This window comes from Microtus ochrogaster, unplaced genomic scaffold, assembly GCF_000317375.1.
Source record: "Microtus ochrogaster isolate Prairie Vole_2 unplaced genomic scaffold, MicOch1.0 UNK10, whole genome shotgun sequence".
Classification (NCBI taxonomy): domain Eukaryota; kingdom Metazoa; phylum Chordata; class Mammalia; order Rodentia; family Cricetidae; genus Microtus; species Microtus ochrogaster.
The window spans coordinates 1095369-1119539 of record NW_004949108.1 but is presented as its reverse complement, the minus strand read 5'-3'; the positions used below and the strand labels follow the sequence as shown (position 1 = coordinate 1119539).

At 48.5% G+C, this 24171-nt stretch overlaps 1 protein-coding gene across 2 annotated transcripts in view; it reads right to left on the bottom strand.

Annotated features, from left to right (window-relative positions):
• Nucleotides 1-24171, bottom strand: part of Rnf144a (ring finger protein 144A) — a 127026-nt gene that overhangs the window by 5450 nt on the left and 97405 nt on the right. For both annotated transcript variants that reach the window (XM_026788960.1, XM_005366488.3), the window contains 5 exons: nucleotides 19943-20047; nucleotides 19716-19776; nucleotides 12804-13011; nucleotides 9436-9583; nucleotides 5622-5711 (listed from right to left, as the gene is read on the bottom strand). In XM_026788960.1, coding sequence (XP_026644761.1) covers nucleotides 5622-5711; nucleotides 9436-9583; nucleotides 12804-13011; nucleotides 19716-19776; nucleotides 19943-20047 — 612 coding nt within the window. The remainder of the gene's footprint in view (nucleotides 1-5621; nucleotides 5712-9435; nucleotides 9584-12803; nucleotides 13012-19715; nucleotides 19777-19942; nucleotides 20048-24171) is intronic.

The window sequence follows — 24171 nt, the reverse complement described above, 5'->3', positions numbered from 1 at the left end:
AACTCGTTTTTCACCCCTCCTCTAGGAATAAAGCCCACATGAAGGCCCGCTGACTTCTACAGCAGCCAGTGGGGCTGTTTCAAATCAATGGGGTCTGCTTTTCCCTAGCCTTCCTTAGATCAGCCACACTCAGCCTTCTGAAAGCTGAATGTGGAGTTAGACTGCCACCTAGTGTTCAAAATGATAAATACATGACTTCTCCAAGTCTATTTTCTCAACTTCGGGATTAACAAATAAACTCTAAGGCCCACTCTATAGTAAAGCATCAAACACACAGGAAGGAAAGAACTCATTCACTGAAATATTTCCTGGAAACAAAGCACACACATATATACATACACCACAGTGCACGCATGCAGTGCACACCCACACTTATAAATAAGATCACATGTGATACAAGACATCACGGTGCATTGATAAAAAAGACACTGAGCCTCAGCCAGGAAGCTCATTGGATAAGCATAATGCTGGAGGCGGGATCACACCAATCAGGTCAGGTGATGTGTGAAAATTACATGAAGACTGTGGGAGCTGGAGAGATGTCTCAGTACTTAGGAATGATGCTGCTCTTACAGAGGAATGACAGAGACAGGGGACTGGTCATGTCTCTGCCACTTCTCTGGCCATTCAGGTTCTTACCCCAATATCTGACTCCCGAGCTTTTATTGATAAAGAATAATTAGATAAACGCACCAGGGCATGATGGTCAGGCCCTGGAGCATGCGGGTGATAGAGAGATGGGCCCAGGCTCCCGAGAGGTCACTACACACATGGTTACATCAGCATTGGAAAACACTGAGGGCTGCCAGACAACACGCCTCCATTTGAGTTTGATAAGCCAACGCTGTTAGATCATAACACAAGCTTTGTGACCATGTCAGAGAAATAGCACCTGGTCAATGGTCTTCCCAGAGACTCCAGACTGAATTCAAACTTGGGAAGAACAAGTCCAAATCAAAGCTATGGAAAGCTGAGCGAGGTCCTTAGACTTCACTGAGGGAGCAAAACAAGGCCTGAGAAGATGGAGCCTCACTGAGTCTCTGGATTAAATTCCAGTCCACTAGTCTCGTTTTTAAAAGTTTATTTATCTATGTGCACAATTGTGTGGCCGTGTGAACATGTGTGTGTTGGCCAACGCTGGGTGTATTCCTCAGTGGTACCTCAACTTTTATTTTTTTTTTTTTTGAGATAGGGTCTCTCCCTAAACGTGAACTCACAGATTTGGCTAGACTGTGGCCAGCAAGACCCTGTCTCCACTCCCTTGTAGTCTGCCCTGGGACCACAGGTGAGTGCTGCTGCATCCAGGTCTCCGTGTTCTTGTTTTACAGATACGAAATCTATGACCCAATGTGCTTTTCCAAAGGTCCATATTGTTCCAGCCTCAGACGCCCATCCTAGTGTCAGGCAGCTCTGCGGGAACCCCAGCCCTTCACCCAGGGGTGGGGACTGGGCAGGACATGGCTCATAGTCCCTCACGCACAAGGGAATGCACAGTTGAAAACCGGCTGGCCCAATGGCCTGAACTGAGCTTCCTGGATGGACTAGACCAGAGTGGAAAAGTCTCTCAAGCTGCTTATGGAGGAACAGGAGCTTGGATGGAACTCTCCCGGCAGACACCGTGTCCTGAAAGATGAGCTTTGCTCTAGTGAGGAGAAAGAAAATGAGTGTCCAGCTCATCTGCACTTCACCTTGAGTCTGGGATGGCAATGGAGCAAAGCCAGTAGACACTACCCAGTAGTGGGGTTTATGCTAAACGCTCAAAAGAAGGCTGGCTCAGACACCACCGCCTTAGGCTCCTATTGACCTCCGCAGAAGTCCTTGCCAGCCAGAACAGATATGTGTGTGCATGTGTGTACGTGTGTGTGCATATGTATGTGCATATGCATGCTTGTGCGTGTGTGCATTGTTTGTGTGCATGCATGTATGAGCATGTGCAAGCACGTGCAAAACTCTGACAAGATAAGGGACTTTCTCATTCACAGCATGCAACTGTGTTGGAATGGAGGGAGCATTTGACAGTGGGGGCTGAGTGAGATGTAGCATGCAACCTTTATACTCAGAAAACGGACAAAAACTAGCTGCAATGTCTCCAAGGAGCAAAGCCCCTACGTCTGCTAGAATGATGCTACAAAACTTTATAACAAAGAAAAGTAAGGAAGCAGGAACCTACAAAATCACCATACACCAAGGACAACCCCCTCAAACACTGTGGTCACAGTTTGCTAGACTTGATGTTGACCGTAAATGGCACAGAGGTCTGAGTTGAGCAGGACCCCCAGGAACAGAAAGAAGCATTCCCAGAATCCCGACTCTCATGAAGTTCTATGCAGTGGCTTCGTCTGTAGCAACGGAAGTCATCTGACCTGTTTACAGGGTGGGTGGATTAATGTCAGGACTTTAGTTGGTGCAGAAGTAGACAGTGGGCGCGGAGATGCCCATCAGGATAACAGAGTATCGCATGTGCCTACCTGCGGGAGCCGGTCAAATCCAAGTCAAAAGCCCCAGCTTAAGACTTAAGACATGCCATGTGCAGGGTGCTTTAGAGACAAGACTGGAGCAGGGTTTTGAAACGGATGGGAGGGATGTGAGTGGGGGAGAGGGGCAGGAGGGGGCCTCGGGCTGTTGTGAGGCTTCTGGCCTGCTTTGTAGAGGGGAAGATGATGCTAAGTGTGATGTGGAGATCTTTAAGTGAGACCGTGGGGCATTTCCTCCTGGGGCTCTAAAACTTGTGGGTATCCAGGGTCAGCCTTAGCCTATGCCACAGTGCCCACTCTCTCCCTTCCCAGATCACGTCTGATCCCGTTACCAACAGATACATTTCATATGCAGAGAGATGCTGATTCACCAAATTGAGTGGCGGCCCATACCTTCTCCTCCTCCAAAGTAACTTTGCTTTAAGTTACAGCCTTCAGTACATGTGGTCTTATAAAGCTACCCCCACTCACACTCCTGCCTCATTCTGTTCTGTTACAGTCTTCCAGCCTGGATTATCAACAGGTTATGTCCTTGCTTTCCGTTCTCACATGGCCTTGCAATATCCCGAGGACCCCCAGACTCCAGCCTGTGAACCGGCTCAGATAGAATGTGCCCAGTTGCTGGATTTTGTCCAAAGCATCGGCACTGGGAAGGTGTGGCTGCCAGGGCAGCAGCCAGCTAGGACGGCAGCAGATAGGACTAGAGAAGCATGGGACCAGGCAGAGGAAGCAGAAGTGATCTCTTCGATGGACCGGTTTCCGAAAGGCGGACAGAGGAGTGTGCAGGCCTCTGGAGAGCACCGACGTAGACACTCTGTGTATGTCACATTTGACACCACATCTGTCGCTGGGGCTTGTCTGTCTCTCCAGGTGTTCAGAACCCACAACCTCATTATCGGTTCACCAGGAACAGACCCTGAAGAGTCAGAACAAAGACCACCACCCTATCTCCAACATGCTACACATCCGGGAAGCAACTGAAGGAAGGAGGATGGATGGGGACACTGTCGCAAAGCCACAAGAAAGGTCCATACTTTGCTTCATCTGATGACTGTTTTTGAAGTATCCCTCTACTCTGGGAACAGGAACAGGGCACTGAGGTTACACATGGTTATTGCATAAAGGACAGGCTGACGTCCTACAAGAGGAAAGACAGGTGCAGTGCCCAGAGGGGAAGGTAGATGTTGGAGCAACAGGAATGATGAGGGTGCAGCCTATTCCCAAGGGATGGAAGGTAATGTCACGTTATTCTCATCGGACCTAAGGCCTAAATGAGTTGCACGGAGTATAGGTGGAATCTCAGAGCTGGGTGTAGGCAGGAAACAGAGATCCATGGGTAATGAAGACCAAGGCTAAACAGATGCAGGAGAGCATGGGAGATTTCAAGCCAAGCCCCTAAGCAGAAGGAATGATGTGGCCCCAGGTCCCTACTTAGTCTACACTCTGTAAACACCCAATAAAAGTGTCACGAGGCTATTGATGACAGATAATAAACCTGGGGGGGGGGAGGTGCAACTGGATTCAGAACAGGAAGGCTGACAGAGGAACAGGGCCTCTCTAGCCAAGCCACCGAGCCAGGCAAACCACAAGAATAAAGGGGTCTTTGGGGGCCATGAGCACTCCATGGTGTGTTGGGCTTGGATAAAACGGAAAGCTACGGGGACCTAACACAGGACCTAGTCTTGCGGGCAAATGCACAAAGTATGTGGGTGGGAGAAGCCTTCCAGGGATATGGTCTCCCTCGTGGACAGACACACGTCTGCCCTTTGCCCCTACTTCACACACTCAGGTCACTGCTGGGATGGCCTTCCTTATCCTTGAGCCCTGGTTTGCTCAGTGCCTTTCATGTTTCAATCCAGGTCTCATTTCTGATATCCTGTGCTCCCTTTCCCATGGCCTGCGTGTCTCTGAAATGCGGTACACCATACATCTGCATTCATCCTAATAAGGACAACCCTGCCATTGCGGATGACACCTCCGCCACCCACTCGCATGGATGCCTTGAGATGGTGCTATTTAAAAAGCACAGAATCCCATAGCAACTCACGTACTATAATGACCAGGGAATGGGTAGGGGGCATCAGGCCTGGTCAGCAGTTGAATGCCTGCTCCTAAGTAACTTTGCAGGGAATCCCCTCAGCTCCGCTGCAGACACTCGCTCTCACTTTCGTCCCCATCAACCTGGAGCTAGGAGCGCAAGGAAATGAAGCTACAGTCAGACCCACTCCCAGCTCTAGTCTCCTGTCCCTCCATCTTTAGATGGACTGGCACAGTGACCTCGGAGGAGTCCTGGGAAAGCCTGGGAAAGAAGCCCCTTCCAAGGCAACTGTGGAGTAAAGCTGACTCCACTTCCCTAACCCTTTGTAGCTCCCAACTTCAGTGTAAATCAAATCCAGGTCTGGCAAAGCCCCTGGAGATGTAATCTCCCAGACTAACCCCATACTCTCTGTCTTCCAATCCATATGGCCCTGTCTGTCCACGATCCAAGCTGTTCACTTGCCCCGTCTTCTCTGCCCTGCCCCTCGTATACACAGGTTTACTCCTTGACACTTAGAAGTAGCACTAACACACAAGGAACCTTCCCACCATGTCATCGTAGAGCCTTTCCCCATCCCTCACTCCATAGCTGCTTTATGTCACGGGGGAGCCTGCTGGTTCATCATCTCTGCCCTTTGCACCTAACAGAAGGCAGGGTCCATAGAGGAATGTCTTACAGACGTGGTTGGCACACAGGTGCTAAACACCCCCCCCCCCCCCATGTAATTCAACACTGCAGAATCAGCTGACCCAAGAGCCATTTACAGGCTCTGCCCACAGCAGAGATGTTCCCTTACTTCCCCATCATCCTTTTATGCTAGCAACTTGCTTGCCTCTCTCAGGACAGCTAGAGACAGCTCTTCACCAAGGACCAAGAGTAACAATATGGTCAACAGGCAGGTCTGGTCATGGCCAAAGTCAGGATTCTCGTGCAAGTAACAGGTCTGATATTAGACACCCATGTGCACATATTCAAACACTATGCCAGAACATCAGCATCACTAGAAAGTCTTCTAGTGCACACACACACACACACACACACACACACACACACACACACACACACACACATTTTCTTGAGCTCAAAGTTCAAGGTAAACAGCCCGTTACCTGTGTCCGATGCCAGATCACTGATGCCCGGGAGTGGCCCAACTTGTTGCGACAAGGCCCTTTGTCGTAATGTATCAGAAGGAAGTCATCCTGTGAAGGGCAGAGAAAGGTCAGCTGTGAACACGGGATGCCAGCTCTTGATATGTTCTACGCTCTAGACACACAGTATGTGGACACAGGCAAGGGTGACAGCCAGGGAATGTGCAGACACTCGGGTACCACTCCTCTGGACTACCATCCTTTTCCACAGAGCAGTCAGGGAAAACTGTTAGCCTCATTCGATCGAGGGAGTCTTGGGACCAGATCTCAGTATTGAGCCGGAGAAGGGTCTCCTGAGTATAGTGACATTTCTGAAGCTTGAACCAACAAGTGACTGAAGAGGAAGATCAAGTTTCTTTTAGGCTGGCCTGTGTCAGATCCAATGAGACCAGACCAGCTTCTCATCAGGCCAGTCCTCCCTTAGGGCAGATTTTCAGAAACCCTTTGCAATGTTACCCTTTACTCAAGAACCAGTCAGGCAACCACCCTCTCTACCCACAAGTTCTCCTCCCATCTAGAGTGAGCCAGCATCCCATGTCCGTACCCAGAGAACTTTCTGCTCCATGCCTCCCTCCACATGGCCTCTTAGGAGAGCCATTCCAGGTGGCTGGGCTGAGGGCTCACTGTGTCGGTCACCTCTGAAGGCTCTCACCACTCAAGGGACCTCAATATGTTCAAGCACCACTGAGTATTGGGGACAGGTATTCTCTGCACACACCCCCACGAGTCCCTGCCTAGCCATCACCGACAGGAAAAAGGTAGGAGACAGTACCAACAGCCAACCAAGGCCACCAACGGGAAGCTTCCTTTGAAGAAAAGAACAAATGATCACAGGGTCCAATATGACTCAAAGGACAAGAAAACCAGAGAAACCTAGGATATCACCACCCACCAACTTCTGGCTCCTCGGGTCAACACTATTATAGCTAGGGGGGCAGAGAAGCCATCCTGTCTCTGGTGCTGAAAAGGGCTCCAACCTGGAGTTTGCTGGCTTAAGGTCAAGCCTCTCAGGGTGCGAATACATGGCAGGGTGGCCATAAAGCCTGGCTTTTTATGTTGCAGCTCTCCAAACAATGGCCACTAGAGGCAGAAGTTCCGCAGCTGGCTCACCTTCCCAGGACAGGTGAGCCCCTGTTGAAACTCCATCTGGCCACTTCTGCCTGCTGTGAGCTCTCCTCTGGGACTCTTCATTGCCCTTGTCCTCATATTAATGGAGACGCAGTTACCCAAAGACTAGTTTAAGCTCCTAGGAAAGGTCTCATTTCCCTAGTCTGTCTGTGACAGCATCTTGTTTTGTGGTTCTCTAAAAAGCTCCAAAGCTCTTTCTAAAGCACACACCACGCCACACGGCATCGGCTGCTTTAAAGCCTTTACTATTCTCTGTCCTTCAAAGCGGGTACCAGCTGGTGAGCCAAACCTCCTAGGAAGCGGGTGGCCAATGAAGATTCCCAGGCCACACTCCACAGGCGGAAATATTCTCAAGAGAGACACTTGGGCTACCCCAAAACCCTTTGGGTATAAGACCACTGGAAAATACTGAGCTCCAAGAAGTTGGGATTGCCCAGGAGTCTCAAGATGAGGGAAGAAACAGGCTGAATCCCAGTACCAGATTTGGGGCAGCGGGTGTGTGTGTGTGTGTGTTTCCCTCAGGAAGAGTTCACATCTTTCTGACTTGTCAGGCTACCGCACAGCAGAAAATGATGGGCAAACGATGGGGCCACACTTTGGCCAAGGTTGTTAAGTTTTGGCTTATCCCTTGTCCTCTATTTTAACCCAAACCTCATTCCTCATGCTGGTACTTGAAAGACAGAGTGTGTGGGGGTGGGGCTGCCATTCTCAGTTAATCTCTGAAAGCATCCTTTACACCCCACACACCCACGTCCACACACATGTGTGTCGCTAATGCCCTAAGAGTTTTGTTTTTTTTTTTTTAATTCAGTCAAGCTGATGCCATAGAACGATGATCACTGGGTCTTAAAGAGAGATGATTTTGTGTCGCCTTTAAGCGCATCACGGTTTCCTCCTAAAATTAACCATCACTGCCAATCAGAGCAGATAAAAACAGGCTCCCATCAGGAGGCGCGGTTCAGTTCACTTGGCCTATTGCTAACTACAGTGCTTAGCAGGTGATTTGATAGTCTTCTAAAGGATATGTGATCAAACTCTTCCGAAACCAAAGTCATTGTGGAAAGTCACACTCCTGCTCGGCTTCATCTGTCAACGTGACATAGTCTGGCGTCGCCTAAGGAGGGACTTCTAATTGAGGTCTGTCAAGATCAGATTGGCCCATGGGCCTGTCTGTGAGGCATTGTCTTGACTGAAGTGGAAGAGGGTAACCCACTGTGGGCAGCACCATCCCCTAGGCAGGTAGCCCTAGCCTGTATCAGCTAGGCAGGCTGGGAGTGGAGAGGCAGCAAGTAGCATTTTCCCATGGATTCTTCCAGCACCTGCCCTGACTTCCCTGTAAAATTTAACACACAAACAAGCAAACAAAAGAAAACCTTTCCTAGACGGCTTTTGATCAAAGCATTTATCATAGCAGCAGAGAGGAAACCAGAAAAAGAGGCAGTGAGAAACCATTATAGCAGCAGCAGGAACATAAGGGTCTGGACATGGAGAACACAAAGGCAGACGGTTGCTGTCTGAGGCTAGACACATCTATTCTGACAGACAGCACAGGGAATATATGTTTCCTTTCTACGGAGATGCGGCATAGAAATTCCCCAATGCCCAGCATGCTTTGCTGCTGTGTACTTTCATTTTTCCTACTGTTCCACTAACTGAGTGTGTTTCCTACCACCCAAATTCTGGGATTCATCAGGGTTCCAAGTCTCAATATGGTGGTGTCTGCAGGTGGGCCTTTGGGGGTGACTGAATTTAGATGAGGTCATGGGGAAGGAGTCCCTGACAGGATTGGTGTCTTTGGAGAGACCAGAGCTTGCTTTTCCCAACATGGCCGAGGGAGAAGGCAGTCATCCAAGGACCAGAATGGAGCCTTCACCAGACCACAGACTGCACAGCCATCTGTCAGCTGCCATAGTCCAGTTCTCCAGCCCCTGAACTGGGGAAATAGATGTCTGCTGTTGGTCACCCCGCCTGTGGTACGCTGTCATAACACCCAGGCTCATCAGGATTAGCCTAAGACACCCAAAGACATTCAGCACCTCTTCCTCTGTTGGGAGCAAAGTACCTGCATGACCTGCTACTTGCACGACCAAGATGGTCCCAGTTTCTTCCCTAAGCCTTTAAGACCACACAGGTAGCCCTATCATGAACCCATCTCCGTGGAAGAAGTAACATGTACTTGAAGAAGAGTTTCCATGTAACTGTGTTTCCTTTTGCACACAGGATTGAGTTATACCAGGAAACGTTTTCCCCAAATCTTACTGGGCTTAAAGATGGCTAAAATAAACTGCCAGGCATTGGACTTGATAGGTTTAGGCCAGCACCGGCTACTGAGTCAAGTTAAACCAGACTTCCTTCTTGCCTCACAGGGATCATTACTCTGCCAGCCCCGGTGTTTTTCAAAGACCCCAATACTCTTCAACATAAAGCTGAACCCCAAGCCTGCCCTAAGCTTCTTTATCCAGCATCGGTAACCAAGCTTCACCTCAGGGAACCTGGATTCCCATAAACACAGGAGAATCATCCCCTGGTGTTACTTCTCTGCCACTGGCTTGGCCTCCAGCTTCCCCGGGCAAGTATCTCCAGCTTCCTCTCCTATGGACCTGAACTAAGAGCTCATGGTTGCTGCGGGAGGCTGCCCAGTACTTACGTCCAGAGACTCCAGGCAGTACCAGCAGAAGGCGTGCTTGCAGTTCTTACACATCATCTGTGCGCAGCCCTCATCCCGCTCGATGTACACCCTGCACTTGGGGCAGCGCTTGATGGGCGCATCGCCCTCTTCCATCTTGAAGGCAGAGCTGTGGGAGACACATGATGAGGGTCGTGGAGTGGGAATCAAGAGAGACCCAGCAGTGGACCTCTCTCTACCCCAGACCACTTGGTACTAAAGACAAAGAAAAGAAAACCCTGGGAAACAAACAGCCAAAGTATGGCGACTGAATCTGCCCAAATAAAGTAAAAACAAGACAAAAACAAAAAGAACATCAGCACATACCTAAATATTTCTATTAAAAAACCCTTATATATAGCTTGAAGCTTATACTGGGGAAACCTGAAGCATGGTGTTGGAGCTTCAGCAATGTGTGCATTTCCCAAAGAGTGGATAATACATTTTATGCACTTTGGTCTTGTCAGAACAAAGAAGTCATAAGCATACACACAGGAAGATACACACTTGCTTTAGAAGAGCTACCTGGCCTGCTTGTCACTACCGTGTCCCGGAGGACAGAGGATGGATGTGCAATGCTCATTATAGCCCCAAGTCTGGCAGCAGATGCTGGCTCCTCCACAAATCAGCTACATGACACCCCTACAAGCCTCAATCTTCAATGTGAGCCTAAGAAAGCACCCCGGTCATGCCAAGTAACTGTGTTGGTTTGGATGAGAATGGCTGCCGTAGGCCATATTTGTAGTCATCAGAGAGTGTTTGAGAAGGATTAGGAGGATTAGGACAGGTGCCTTTTGGGAGTAGGTGTGGCCTTGTGGGAGGACATATGTGGCTGGGGGTGGGCTTTGGAAGCCCACATCATGCTCAGTGTCTCCCATCCCCACCACCACACACATGCAGACGAAGATGTAAAGCTCTCAGCTAAGGCTCTAGCACCACGCTTGCCTGCTTTCTGCCAATGATGATCACACACTAATTCTCTGAAGCGCTAAGCCAGCCCCCAGTTAGATGTTTTCCTCCAGAAGAGGTGCCTTGGCTGTGCTGTCTTCTCACAGCAACGGCACAGTGATGAAGATAGTAATGGGTAAGAAGTAGCAAGAAGTCAACACTGATAATGTTTTCAAAGTAGAACAGGTATTTAGGCACGGCTGAGGAATATCAGCTGTGACATTTTTCTAAACAGGGCTATTCTCTTAAATATATATTCATGACAACATCTGGAGGAAGAAATGGTAAAGGCCAAGAGAAGAGACCACAGACTGCGAGGATCCATAAAGTACTCCATTAGAATCCTCAGCATCAATCCAGTATGTCCTGGAAAGTGATGGCTCCCCTTCGAGCCAATAATCAGTGCTGCCCGAGCACACAGCTGAAGTCAGGTGGTGGCACTATTAGCAGGCATCTCTGCAGAGGATGGTTCAGAAGGGCCACAGGATGTACAAGAGTTAAATGACGCCTTAGCACAACCTGTCTGATGATTAGCAGCGACCATTCCTCAGGATTATGCCTATGGGTTTCCTAAGGGCAATGAGGCGTGACCTCCTGAGTGAATGGGGTTCTCTGTCCACCAATGGGAGGTAACAGGATAAGAAATTCTGGGAAAGGCTGGGAAGATGGCTCAGTGGGACGAGTGTTTGTCATGCCAGCATAAGGACTGGAGTTTGGATCACCAGAATATATAATATTAGACATTACAATATTAAATATTTAAAAACTGGGTTGGTGTGTTACCCATCTCCAGTCTCAGCACTAGAACAGGTAAGGGCAGAGTATCCTATCCCCAAGACAAGCTGGCTAGCTAGTCTAGCTGACTGGTAAGCCATGGGTTCAACTGAGAGATCCTGCCTCAAAATATAAAATGGAAAGTAATCCAGGAAGATACTCGGTGACAGCTCCCACCTGAATGCTAGAATTATACGCATGCACCATCATGTCTGGTATATGCAGGGTGGTTGTTGAACATGGGGCTTCTTGCATGCTAGGCAAGAAGTCTACTGACTGAGCGCATCTTCAGCACCCGAGGAAGTTTCAAGGTAGGGAAAATGCCTGGGCTGGGTCCTCCATTCCTGTTCTTCCTGCTAAAAGGCAGGACTCACTCACTCACTGACTAGGGACCAACAACTGCACTTCTTCCCTGAGTAGATGCCTCATCTGCTTCTGGCTCTGCCTCCCGGGAAATCAACTTCTGCCGATCACTTTTAATCAAGCCACACAGCAAACATGTTTCTTCCTAGAGTCTGGAAGCTTCTATAACCCTACATCTAAGTTGAGCGATCTTTGCTAGTATCAAATGCCTGACATGTGCCAGGTCAAACATCAAGCATGCATTGCCCCTGAGGGCAGAAGCAGCAGCCATAAAATCAGTGACTTACAACAGAGTAAGTCCTGGATGGTGGTCAATGCATCTAAACCATAGCAGGAAAGCAAAGGATGCCGTCATCCACAACACCCTGGTGACAGAGCTGACAGAAGGGAGGGGCGCCCATGCAAAGAGCAGCAAGGAGGGTCTGGAAAAGGAACATGGTACAAGAGGGACCTGTAGGCCCGGAGACAGCGTACAAACTGAGAGACGACAGTGCTGGGCTGGGAGATCAAGAGAGGATCTGAGGCTGGGGCATGGCTGGGGTATCTTCCTGAAGATGGGAAAATAAAGGAAATCAGGGCGGAGAAGGACTCCTTTGGTTATGGAGCAGACAGTCATGATAGTCTCTCCATCAGTAGCATGGTCACTTTGCCTAGCTGAACTCCATGGCAGTATACACTCTGCTGGGGAGTGATGCCCCTGATAGAATTAATCTCGTATGGTTCATTCTGTTAAATTTTAAGGTCCATGTGATTAATTTACAAAGTCCACCTGGGCAAACAGCTGGGCTATCTGACTGGGAGAAGCAAGAGGGAAGAAATTCAGTAGTGTTTTGCCATATTCTAATAGACTCGATTTTAAAGAGCTGTGGGGCTCTTAGCTTCCTGTACCTGGGGACTTGTGGTCCTGTTTGTAACCAGCACTCACTATGACTGGTGGTCTTATTCTTACACCCCTATTTCATATCACCTCCAACAGAGGGTAGCTGTGCGAAAATTGCTAATAGCTAAGGACTTAGTCCGGGTGTGTAGCTCACTGTGCATCTCTCTTTTCACGCAGGGAGGGGGGGGTTCTTACACATCTTTACATTCCCAGGGGCTCACAAATATTCTCACAAGTAAAACCACAGATCTGAAGGAGACTCAGGATGTGGACCTGATTGACAGCCACACGCTCTCAGGTGGTACTTTCATGAAGGAAGCCTACGTCTTCTGGCAGCTATAGCGCCCTGCCCACTGATTCTACCACAGCTCCTACACAGCGGTACCTGCTCTCCCCAGGAAGGAAGGTGATTGGCATGGTCTCGGGGCAGCCTTGGCCAGGGTGCCAGCGGGCTTTGCAGGCAGAGCAGAATTCCATGTCGCAGGCTTTGCACTGCACCAGCTGGGGGGTCTGAATCCCTATGTCCTGGAGTTGGCACACGGCTTGGCAAGTGGATGCTGGGCACCACGTCCGGCAAGGGTCAAAGAGCACCTCTGGCAGAAGGAGACAGAAGACAAAAATCAGATGCAGGAAACCACGGGCACCGGAGAGGGTAAGCATAGAAGAGAGCCTCTGGGGCACTGACTAAGGCAGTCGGAATGGAGGACATCCAGGTGACCCAGCCAGACGCACTTCAGACGTTCATCCAACCCCACCCAAGCTACTCCCAGCTTTTCACCCTAGTACCCAGTATGCTGAGGGCTCCTGCCGCCGCCATCTTACCGTCCAGTGCCATTATATTTTCACCCAGCCCAGTTTCTCTGAACACCAACATCACCAGATCTTTTCCGCACCTTCCCACCCCATGTTCCCACCAGCACCAGGACACATTCCCTGCAGTCAGGTAAGAGCCCTGGCCCAGTATCAGGTTTGCACACAGCCACTGGCAAATTTCTGTTGAAATGTAAAAAGGAAGAAGGAAAGAAGAGGCTGCCATAGTCTTATTGCCTTTCTACCATCTAAGGTGGCATGCAAAACCACGGTTTTCACCATGACACTTCTAGAACGAGGTGTCTTATTTGGTTCGTAATTAGTCTTCCAGTCCATTGATTCACACATCCGAGACAGATTCTCTTGCCAAGTCTAAACCTGGGTAAAACCAGGAGCTTGCCTTCCCTGCAGATTGAGCCCAAGCTGCTGCAAAGCCTTTCTTAATGGGACTGGTCAGGAAGTTTACTTTAAAAACAGGATATGGTGGCATGCCTCTTCCTTCACAATCCTGATCCAAAACCTGCATTTATAACTTGTCCTGAGCTGGCCTCCGTGCGAGCCAGCCGGGCATCTCACTTTCCCTCCTCTCTGGGGGACTTTGCCCTCTCACCAGGTGTGGTGGGAGGTGCAAACAGGAGGCTAACTTTCCAACAGGGACCACAGCAGGCCAGCGGATCACAAGGCCATCTTAAGGTTGCATGGGCCACTAATCCTCAGCTTTGGAGTCAGGCTGTGCTCGGGAAGCAACCTGGGGAGCACTGGATTTTGGTGAGGCAGTTTGCAAAAAGGTGTTCGCTAATGTGCAAAGCAGAGGGCGCTTGTTGGCAAATATCCCAGCCCTATTCCAGGTAGCCAGATGCCGTAGCAGCTCACCTGACTCAAAGACAGGAGCCCTACAATGGGGCACCCAGGCGACTGAGAGTGCAGAGAGCCACAATGATTAGCATTGGCTGCCAACTTGATCACTGAGCACATAGCCTCTGAGCATGTCTGTGAGGCAGCTTCTGAATGAGGACAATTGAAGTGGGAAGACACATTCTTTTTTTTTTTTAATTTATTTATTTATTGAGGATTTCTGCCTCCTCCCCGCCACCGCCTCCCATTTCCCTCTTCCTCCCCCGATTAAGTCCCTCTCCCTCATCAGCTTGAAGAGCCATCAGGGTTCCCTGACCTGTGGGAAGTCCAAGGACCGCCCACCTCCATCCAGGTTTAGTAAGTTGAGCATCCAAACCGCCCAGGCCCCCCCAAAGCCAGCACGTGCAGTAGGATCAAAAACCCATTGCCCTTGTTCTTGAGTTCTCTGTAGTCCTCATTGTCCGCTATGTTCAGCAAGTCCGGTTTTATCCCATGCTTTTTCAGACTCAGGCCAGCTGGCCTTGGTGAATTCCCGAAAGAACATCCCCATTGTCTCAGAATGTGGGTGTACATTCTTAACTGTAGGGAGCATCATTGCCCATGCACTGGGTCCTGGACTGAGCGAAGAACAGGAGTTCATTTCTTTCTGCTTCCTGACTGGAGAGGCCATGAGACCAGTCACCTCACATCCCTGCCACCGTGCCTTTCCCACCATGGTGGACTTACAGAATTTCCAGTTGTGAGCCAGATAATCACCAGTTACAAATAAGTTCAGTTACAAGGTCTGAAGCAGCATAGCACTCATATGCTTGTGTGGGCCCTTCTAAGGGCTCCATGTTCCTCAAGAATAGGGGACCATCTGTCCAGTGCTGAAGGAGCAAGCCTGTCAGCTCAGTCATGATCTTACCTCTACTGGCCCATTTCTGTAAAGGGCAGCGTGGGGATTATTTACATCACTAAGGACCACATGATCTGAGAATTTCTGTAACATCAACTTGGCTTGCTATTGGGGTCAAGAGCAGGCTACCACCCATAAATGAAGGTTCTGAGGAAACATAAATTATAGCAGCGGGGGTGGGGTAGGAGATGGGTTGATGGGTTGGTCTGCTAGCTGTGGCGGGCTGACTCCTCCTTGCCTTACTATTAAGTCCATCAAAAGCATAAAAGAAACTTGTTGGTATGAAAGCAAGGGCCAGAGATAGTGCCCGTGACAACAGCGGACTCTAGGACTGAGAATCTACTTCACACACTGATCAGACTCCAGTACAATACTGTAAAACCTCTGAGATGTCCCTGACACGGAGAAAATGAACTGTCACTACTGTCCAACTTGGGTGTCAATGTTTGCTCTCTGAAGGAGGTTTATGGCCACTGAACATGTGGATACAGAACTGGAACACATGAAGAAGGGTTTCCCTGCAGGCTTAGGATGCTGAGAGTTCCCTAACACCTCCTAGACCTCAGGTACATGCTGGGAGGAGATCCCCAAGGTGCTCCCACAGTCCAAGAACCCTCAGGATTTTCTCTGCTAGCAGTTCTTCCCCTTCAACACACAACTTTGACTTCACCTACTAGGCCTCTGTCCCTGTCTCTCTGGGCATGTGCTGGGGGAGCTGGCCTGGCCTCAAACCGATATGGTACATTCTATCTGCATGGCTTCTGAAGTTCTGGGGAGAGGGGGACATGCTAAATGTGTGACATGACCCAGGCCTCTGGTTTTCTGTTTAATATCATGCTTTAGTTGAGCCTTGTTGGGAGTAGGCTTCTGCTCTCAGACCCTGGGAACCCCTGTGTCCTGTCTGTTGACACTCCTATGCTCTGGAAGCCCCAGACATCAGTGTGTTTGTGTGTGGGGTGGGGTTGGGACAGGTTTCTCTTCATATACTTCTGATGGCAGTGAGAGAGGTTGCCTTGTAACTTTATCAAAGAAGGCCCATTCGGCTGTGGCATGGAGGGGAGACCTAACGCAGGTTTCCATGGCAGCAATTTCAAGTCTATGGCTGGTTTGCTCAGGGCCATGATATGTCCCTGCCTATTATCACATGGAGAGATTCACTACAGGCAAAGGGAAGTGAAGTGATCTGCCTCTGAGCGGACTGCAAGCATTCTCCTTGCGCTGTGAAGCCAACAGAGTAGCCCCTACCCCTAGCAGAAATCTATTAATATGCTCATTGCTCTTCCCACTGCTCAATCCTTCCAGCTGTGCATAGAAGCAGGGATCAGTCCGTAATGAAGTTCAGGGCAGAGAGCATTCATGTGCTTCTCTTAGAATGTATAAACGCATCTCTCAGCTTTACTGCCACCCGTGTCTATTAAGAACCCACTGTCCATCCTGTGTCTTATATAGCATAGTACAGCTATTATACTATATATGCACATGTATGTACATGAGATATGTTAACAGGAAGCAAGTCATGCTTTCTTGGGGGAGCAAAAGAAGCCAGTCGTAACCTCACTTTGCCAAAGACATACTTATCCTGCAGAACTTCTCTTCAAGAGACTGGGATTAACGTAAGTTTCTTCAGGATCTGTTGTAGGAGGCTGCTTGTTCATTCCCAGCTGCTCAGTCCCGAAATAAGCACACAGAAACTATATTAATTAAATCACTGCTTGTCCTATTAGCTTTAGCTTCTTATTGGCTAGCTCTTGCATCTTAATTTAACCCATTTCTATTAATCTGTGTATAGCCACGTGACTGTGGCTTACTGCCAAGGTTCTGGCTCATCTGTTCCTGGCAGTGGCTACATGGCGTTTCCTGACTCCGCCTTCTTTTTCCCAGCATTCAGTTTAGTTTTCCTTACCTATCTCTATTCTGCCATGTGCGGGCCCAAGACAGCTTCTTTATTCATTAACCAATAAAAGCAACACATATACAGAAGGACTTCCCACATCAAGGACCCTCGATGAAGCAGATCCCAAGAGCTCTACTAGAAAATGCTTGATCATTTTTCATAAAGGCGGTTTATATTTTTAGACAGATGGGATGCTAAAGTATTCTGAGGTACTAGCACCCAACACACCCTCATGTACTCCCTGTGGCTGTGTTAATTGATTCAACTAGTGCCCTTATAGTGGTGGGTTAGACCCTATTGGGAAGATACTGCATACTGATGACTCCGGTTCTTGTTAGGGCTGGAAATGTATCTGGCCAGGTTACTAATCACTCTGAGATTTTTTTTTCTTTTAATAAACAAAAGGATCAAGTTGGGATAGCATGGACTTCCAGAAAGACTGGAGATAAACATATGTAGCCTTCCATCTTCCTTGGCACACACTCAGATGCTACAGGACAGGCATGCACAAGAGATGCTCCGTGGCCCTCTCTCTAGAGCGAGCCCAGTGGGGCAGAAGGTTCCAGAAAGCAAAAGCAGTAAGCGAGAACACTCCCTAGCCTCCAGATGGTCAAAGACTTCAGAGAGACAGGCCAAGAATCTAAAATGAAAATCCAGGTTTCTGGGTCAGTCGAGACACACCGGGCTGAATAGAGCGCCTTTTGAAGTCTAAAACCATTGTAGGACTTCTCCATGTTAGAAAATCATCTAAATGAGTTTCCTCCTAAGGCATCCTCCGTGGACTAACCTTTGAAGGAAGGAAGCAAGTCACAGTGAGCTTTCTGATCTTATCTCTAGGTTGGTCCAAGGAGCTGGCTAGAATACGCAGTGTTCTAGGTCCCACTGCTAACATCCCATCTGGCCCGTACTTCTGTGGTACTAAGTCCAAGTCCTTTTAAAACATCACTCAGCCTTAGGCTGCTAAGATGTCTTCTAGTGAAAGTTTTCATTATTTTTCTAACCTAAGTTAAGGTGATTCATTTCTGGTGCGAGAGCCAGGATCTTTTAGACGAAGCCAGACCACCGAGAGGAAAAAGAAAGCTCAAAATTATCTGGCAGAAAAACCTACCCAGCTACACTTTTGAATTTGATGTCACAGATAGTTCATTTTCCTGTGGTTGAAACAACTCTAAGTCTCTGTGAAAAGCCCATGAAAGTGAGTTTGAAAGAGTCTGAGGTTCTCAGAGATCCAAAGTAATCGGTTCTATAACTCCTGTTCTGTCTTTAATGCTGCACGGCCTCAGGTTTAAGGTAAGCTGTCCCAGGGTGACCCGAGCCATTTAGAGAAACAGACTCTGGGAAACAAACTTTAAAGTCGTTAAAAATCCTTATTGGCCTTGTAAAACATTTATTTAATCTCATTTCATGTGCATATATGCAATTTACATGTGTTTACCTGCATGAATGTATGTGAGCCACACACATGCCATGTTCATGGAGGCCAGAAAAAGAGTATCAGACCTCCCAGAACTGGAGTTAGAGATGGTCAGGAGCCACCACCTGGGTGCTGGGAACCCAAGCAGGGTCCTGTGCAAGAACCATTAAGTGTTTTCAACTGCTGAGCCCTCTCTCCAGCCCCGACTGAGTTTTGAAGTTATCCATCCATACACATAAACAGATTGTATACATGTGTGTATATATTACATTTTAAGTAAATTAGAGATGATCTCTATGATGGCTCCTGTTTTCTTCTAACGCCTCACACGTTTGAGCATCCACGGCCACTTTGTCACATCCTGCCCTGCATTTTGTGTTTCCACGTAGGCACGTCACCTTGGGGTCTGGCTCAACAGCAGACCTCTGATACAGGCTCACGCTGTCTAGGGAGAGGAGGCATGGTCACAGCAGCTCCTGCTGCATGGTCAAGGCACTCCCTGGATGCGCTCCTAGAGGCTCTGCAGCAGGAGCCACCCACACTGCACTGTCTCGGACCTTCTCTTTGCAGGTGACCTCAAGTCTCTGAGATCAGAGCCAATGGGGCCTCTAGGTTCTTCCAAACATCATCTTACAATGGTGGAGCTCACCCAACATTCGGCATGTCTCAGGCCTTGGCAATGGAATCATCAAGAGACGTTAACACCCCTCTGAATATACTCCACACATCCATTTCTCTGTCTTCATCAGGATTAGATCTAGTAAGCAGAGGTCTGTTAAGGGCCCAACGGGAGCAGAGAAGTTGGTTCTCAGGGTGGGAGACACGGTCAGATACCCCACTAGAGTTAAAAACCGCAGAAGTCACCCAGTTGCCATGGGTGTGGACCGTGGTTATGTCAGCCTGGGATACTCACTGAGGCGCAAAGCTCAGTTACTCCCGAGCACTGCTATCTAAGCCTTCAAGGGGTACTGAAACAGAGTGGGATGAATCTAGACTCTGTGCTCAACAATGGCACCTGCAGGGGTATCAAGCTCTGGGACTTCCTTGCACACCGTTATCTTTTAAACACAGGGGGAGTCTAAGAGTTTGAAACCATTAGACCCAAACCCAGCTGAAGAAAAATACGAACTAGGGATCTCCTTAGGCCAGCAAGAATCCCTAATCTCTGTATATAAATAGTGCCCCCTGAGTTCCTTCTGCTGCCAAGTAGGTCATAAGCCCGGGCGGCCAGGCTGTGAACGGCTCGGAGGATTCTACTGCAACATGACTTCAGAGGTGCGGTTCGCATCGATGCTGTAGTCCTTGTTACATCTTTCCCCACTCCCGTCAAATGATGTACACTCACGTCTCCCAAAAGACAGCTCCATAAACGCTACCCACCTTCCTCTGTGGGATTCAACACTGGCTAACACAGCAGGCCACTTACCTCTTTCAAACTGTAGCTTTTTATATCTTTGCATAATTTCAGATGCAACCATACACTCAATCTGCAAAGAAAAAAAAAAAAACCAGACATAAGGATTGTAAGATGCAGAGGGCTAAAATGTAGTGCAACATGAGGCCAAGGAGAAAACAACAGGATTCGGATAAGCCAGCCACAGCCCATCCATCATACACAGGCGACAAAATCATGCGTTCCCTCCGTGAACATGCCTCATTCTCCTGAAGGTGGCCCTGTTTAGGGCACGCAGCATCCGGGCAGCTAATTGCAGTTTCTAGTCCTTCTTTGATCAAGAGCTCAACATACTGTTTCAGGCACTGAAAGAAAGAAAAGTGTATAAGCACCCATACTTTTCAAACACCAAAGATAAAGTGATATGTCAGGCAAACGGCTAGCTATTAACCCTGGGAGATATGTTAACGACTAGTCTGGCAAGATATGCCTCTTGGGGCAATAAAGGTAGGGATGTAAAATGGTAAGATAAAGAGATGGAGTAGGAGAGGGCAGGCAGGACCAACTTCCCGAAGAGCCATTCTCACGGCAGCTTAACAGAGACTTGACATCATGGGCCAGGTATTGCCCTGGGCTCTAAGTCCGTGTTTATCAACCTGTGGGTCGTGAGCCCTTTGGGGGTCAAACAATCCTTTCACAGGGGTCACATGTCAGATACCTTACATATTAGATATCTTACATATCACATATTTGCATTATGATTCATAATAGTATAAAAACTACAGTTATAAAGTAGCAGTGAAAATAATTTTATGGTTGGATGTCACAACATGAGGGACCGTATTAAGGGGTTGCAGCACTAGAAAGGTTGAGGACCAGCTGTTGTTGGTGAGCTCCCATTAGCTCAGGTAAACTGTTTCAGTGGGTGAACTCATCACGGCCTTGACCTCTTTGCTAATATTCTCATTCCTCCCACTCTTCAGTTGCACTTTGGGAGCTCAGTTCAGTGCTCCGATGTGGATCTCTGTCTCTGTTTCCATCAGGTGCTGGATGAAGGTTCTATGGTGATATTTAAGATAGTCATCAGTCTGACTACAGGGTTAAGTCAAGATCAGGCCCCCTCTTCTCTATTGCTTAGGGTCTTAGCCTGGGTCATCCTTGTGGATTTCTGGGAATTTCTCTAGAGCCAGGTTTCTGCTTACCCTATAATGGCTCCCTCGATCAAGTTATCTCTGTCCTTCCTCCATCTCGACTATCCCATTCCCTCAAGTTCTCCTCACCCCTCCCCTTCACCCCTCCTTTTCCCTTTTCACCCTCCCTTCTTCCCCACCCCCATGCTCCCAATTTTGTCATGTTATTGTCTGTTTCCAATTTCCAGGTGGATCTACATATGTTTTTCTTTGGGTTCACCTTATTACTTAGCTTCTCTAGGATCATGAACTATAGGCTCAATGGGAAGGAACAAGCATAGGACCAAACTAGTCCCTCCGAATGTAGTTGACAGTTGCATGGCTGGGGCAGACTGAGGGGTCACTGGCAGTGGCACACAGGAGTTATCACTACTGCATGTACCGGTTTTTTAAGATCCTATTCTTTGTGGATGTATACCTTACTCAGTCTAGATATAATAGGGAGGGCCTTGGACCTTCCACAAAGCAATGTGCTTTACCCTCTCTAAGGATTAGATGGGTGTGTGGAGGGAATGGGAGGAGGGGAGGGAGTGAGAGCTTGGATTGATATTTTTTGAAAATCGAATTAATTAATTAAAAAAGAAAAGTTGAGAACCACTGCTCTAAGCAGAGGCCCTTGGGCATGAGCCCTAGCTTGGTGCACCTGCTAGGGCTCCGATGAAGACTGTGGTTCTGACCATAGACCACCTACATCTACCTGTGGAAGAGAGATGCTTTGGAGTTCTGCATGAGGCCGAAGATGGTGGAGTTACCAGAAACAAACTAATTATCATCCATGGGAAGCCTTCCCAAGACAGGAGAGGGCAGGTAACCAGAAAAGATAGGACTATTACCAACTCCTGCCCAGGGTGCAGTGCCCGCCCCCTCCAACCAGACAGCATTGTGGATCTGCTATGAGGCTGACACTTGACTTGGGGGTGAAGGTCTGTTCTATGTGCGGCGGGCAGGGAAATGGCATGCCTTGTCCATGGTGCCAATGTGGAAAGGGAGCATGACCCTGCGGTTGCTGGAGTCAGACACACAGGTAATCTTGGTCTCTCTACTGAGGCCATGGGGGCACATCTTTGATGTGTTTGGCACCTAGTTCCCTAGATGATAAAATCAGTGGCTTTCTTGACAGAGAGAAATAAAGAATAACCAAACACCTGGTATAATCTTGGTGTATCGGCTAAGTAAGCAGGGGCTGTTGTCTCATTTGCCCGCCTGAGCTGTATGCCGTTTACAGTCACGGGTGTAAAAAAGCCCAAATCCTTAGCAACAAAATCATTGCTTTACTGTCTATAATTAAATCTGTCTAATTGAGTCTCTGGGGGAACCTGGAATGTCTCAAACCAACCAAACTCAGAAAACTCTAGGACAACTCTGGCCACAGTCCAATATAATGGCACAGCCTTATTCTCTCTAAATGGGGAAACAGGACAATTAAACCAGGTGAGAGATGGATGCCCTTGGGAGTCTCCCAACTGTTCAAAGGCTCGCTTATGGCCACAAGCAGTGAGTCACGTCTGGGCGGCTGCAACCCCAAGAGCAAGCTCAGCAGCCCAAAGGGTTGCATCTCCGAGCAGCACAGAACGGGATTATGTCATGGGAATATTGATTTGTCCACTCAAGCGGCTGCTCCTGCGTCCATCACAACCAGCCCCAGCCCACTTCCAGACCCAAAGTAGGTCATGACTCACAAGCCTTGTTTTCCAATCTAATAGCAAAAAGATGTCTTAAAGAGATCACGCGCACACATCCACACACGCACACAAATTAAACAACCAGAAAAACTTCTGTTACAATAGATAAACATCCCCCAGGCAGGAATAGATACCGTTTCTAATGTAGCTCTCATCTTTCTTTAATCAAATGCCTTCCAAATAGCAGACTGTTGTTAGTCATTTTGCCTCTGTTAGCCCAATAAATAGCCCTAAAACAGAAAGCGTGGGAGGTGTTATCACCACCATTTATCACAGTGAAAGTAGGGGCTTAGGGAGTTAAACACTGCCCTGAGCTGTGTTTTACAAACATCATAGGCACTAAGCCCCCAGAGCCCATGTGCCTGACTCCGAGGTCTGTTCCGTTTTCTTGTGCGATTTCTCCTTCTTTTTTTCCCCCTCAATTAACTCCTTAAACTGGGTTTGGCGATTTAGGCCTATAATCCCAGAACTTTGGTGGATGATACAGGAAGATAATGAATTCAACGTCACCCTGGCTACACAGTGAATTCTTGTTATTATATAGCTGGCCATTCTGAACTAGAGAGTAAAACCCTATCTCAGAAAACTAATACACATGCACACATGGATGCACTTACACAAACACACACACACACACCTATACACACCACACACACAGACCTACACACACACACCACACACATATACACATATACACCACACATCACACACACCTACATACACCAAATACACAATGTACACACCCATATATTACACACACACGCACACACACACACACACACACACACACACACACACACAGAGAGAGAGAGAGAGAGAGAGAGAGAGAGGCTCTCATAGCACAACCAATCATTTTTGAAGCATCTCTGTTCCATCAGAAAATTTCCATCGAACAAAGACTCCATCCACTAAACTGACACCTGGATCAACACAAAGGCACAATGTAGTTTTTATTGTCAACGTGACACAATCTTAGAGCCACTTGGGAAGAGCTAACTCAACCAGAAAATTGCTTCAATCAGATTGCCCTGGTGGCTGTGACTTATGAGGGACTGTCTTGATTTCCAAGTGGTGCAGGAGGGCCTAGCCCACTGTGGGGGTTGCCATCCTAGACAAGCTGGGGCCTGAGCTGTGTGAGGAAGGCAGGATGAGCCAGGGAGTAGCCTTCCTCCAACGTTTCTGCTTCAAGTTCTTGCCCAGTCAGAATTCCCTCAAAGATGCAGTCTAACCTCCAAGATGAAGTAAACAGCTTCCTCTTCTGGCCACGGTGTTTACGGCAGCAACAGAAAACTAACCAAGACAGCAGGGTACAGCATCACCTGCTGCCAGCAAACACTTGGGAGATAAAAGGTTGGGTCTCAGAAGCAAAGAACCTTCAGGAAAGAAGCACGGACTATGGAAAGGAGTGGAGAGCAGGAGTGGGGTCACAGAATGTTCCAGACATTGCAGTTTCCAACTCTGAAAGACTTGAAAAGAGTGATTGGCCAGGACCCCGCCCCCAGCCCCACTGCACTAGAAGCTTCCTGCCAAGGAGCTGTGGCCACAGAAACTGGCCTGGCGCTCCAGTTAGTCAACTGTGACTGCGTTGGCTCCGAGGGCCTGCTTGGCTGCTGATCA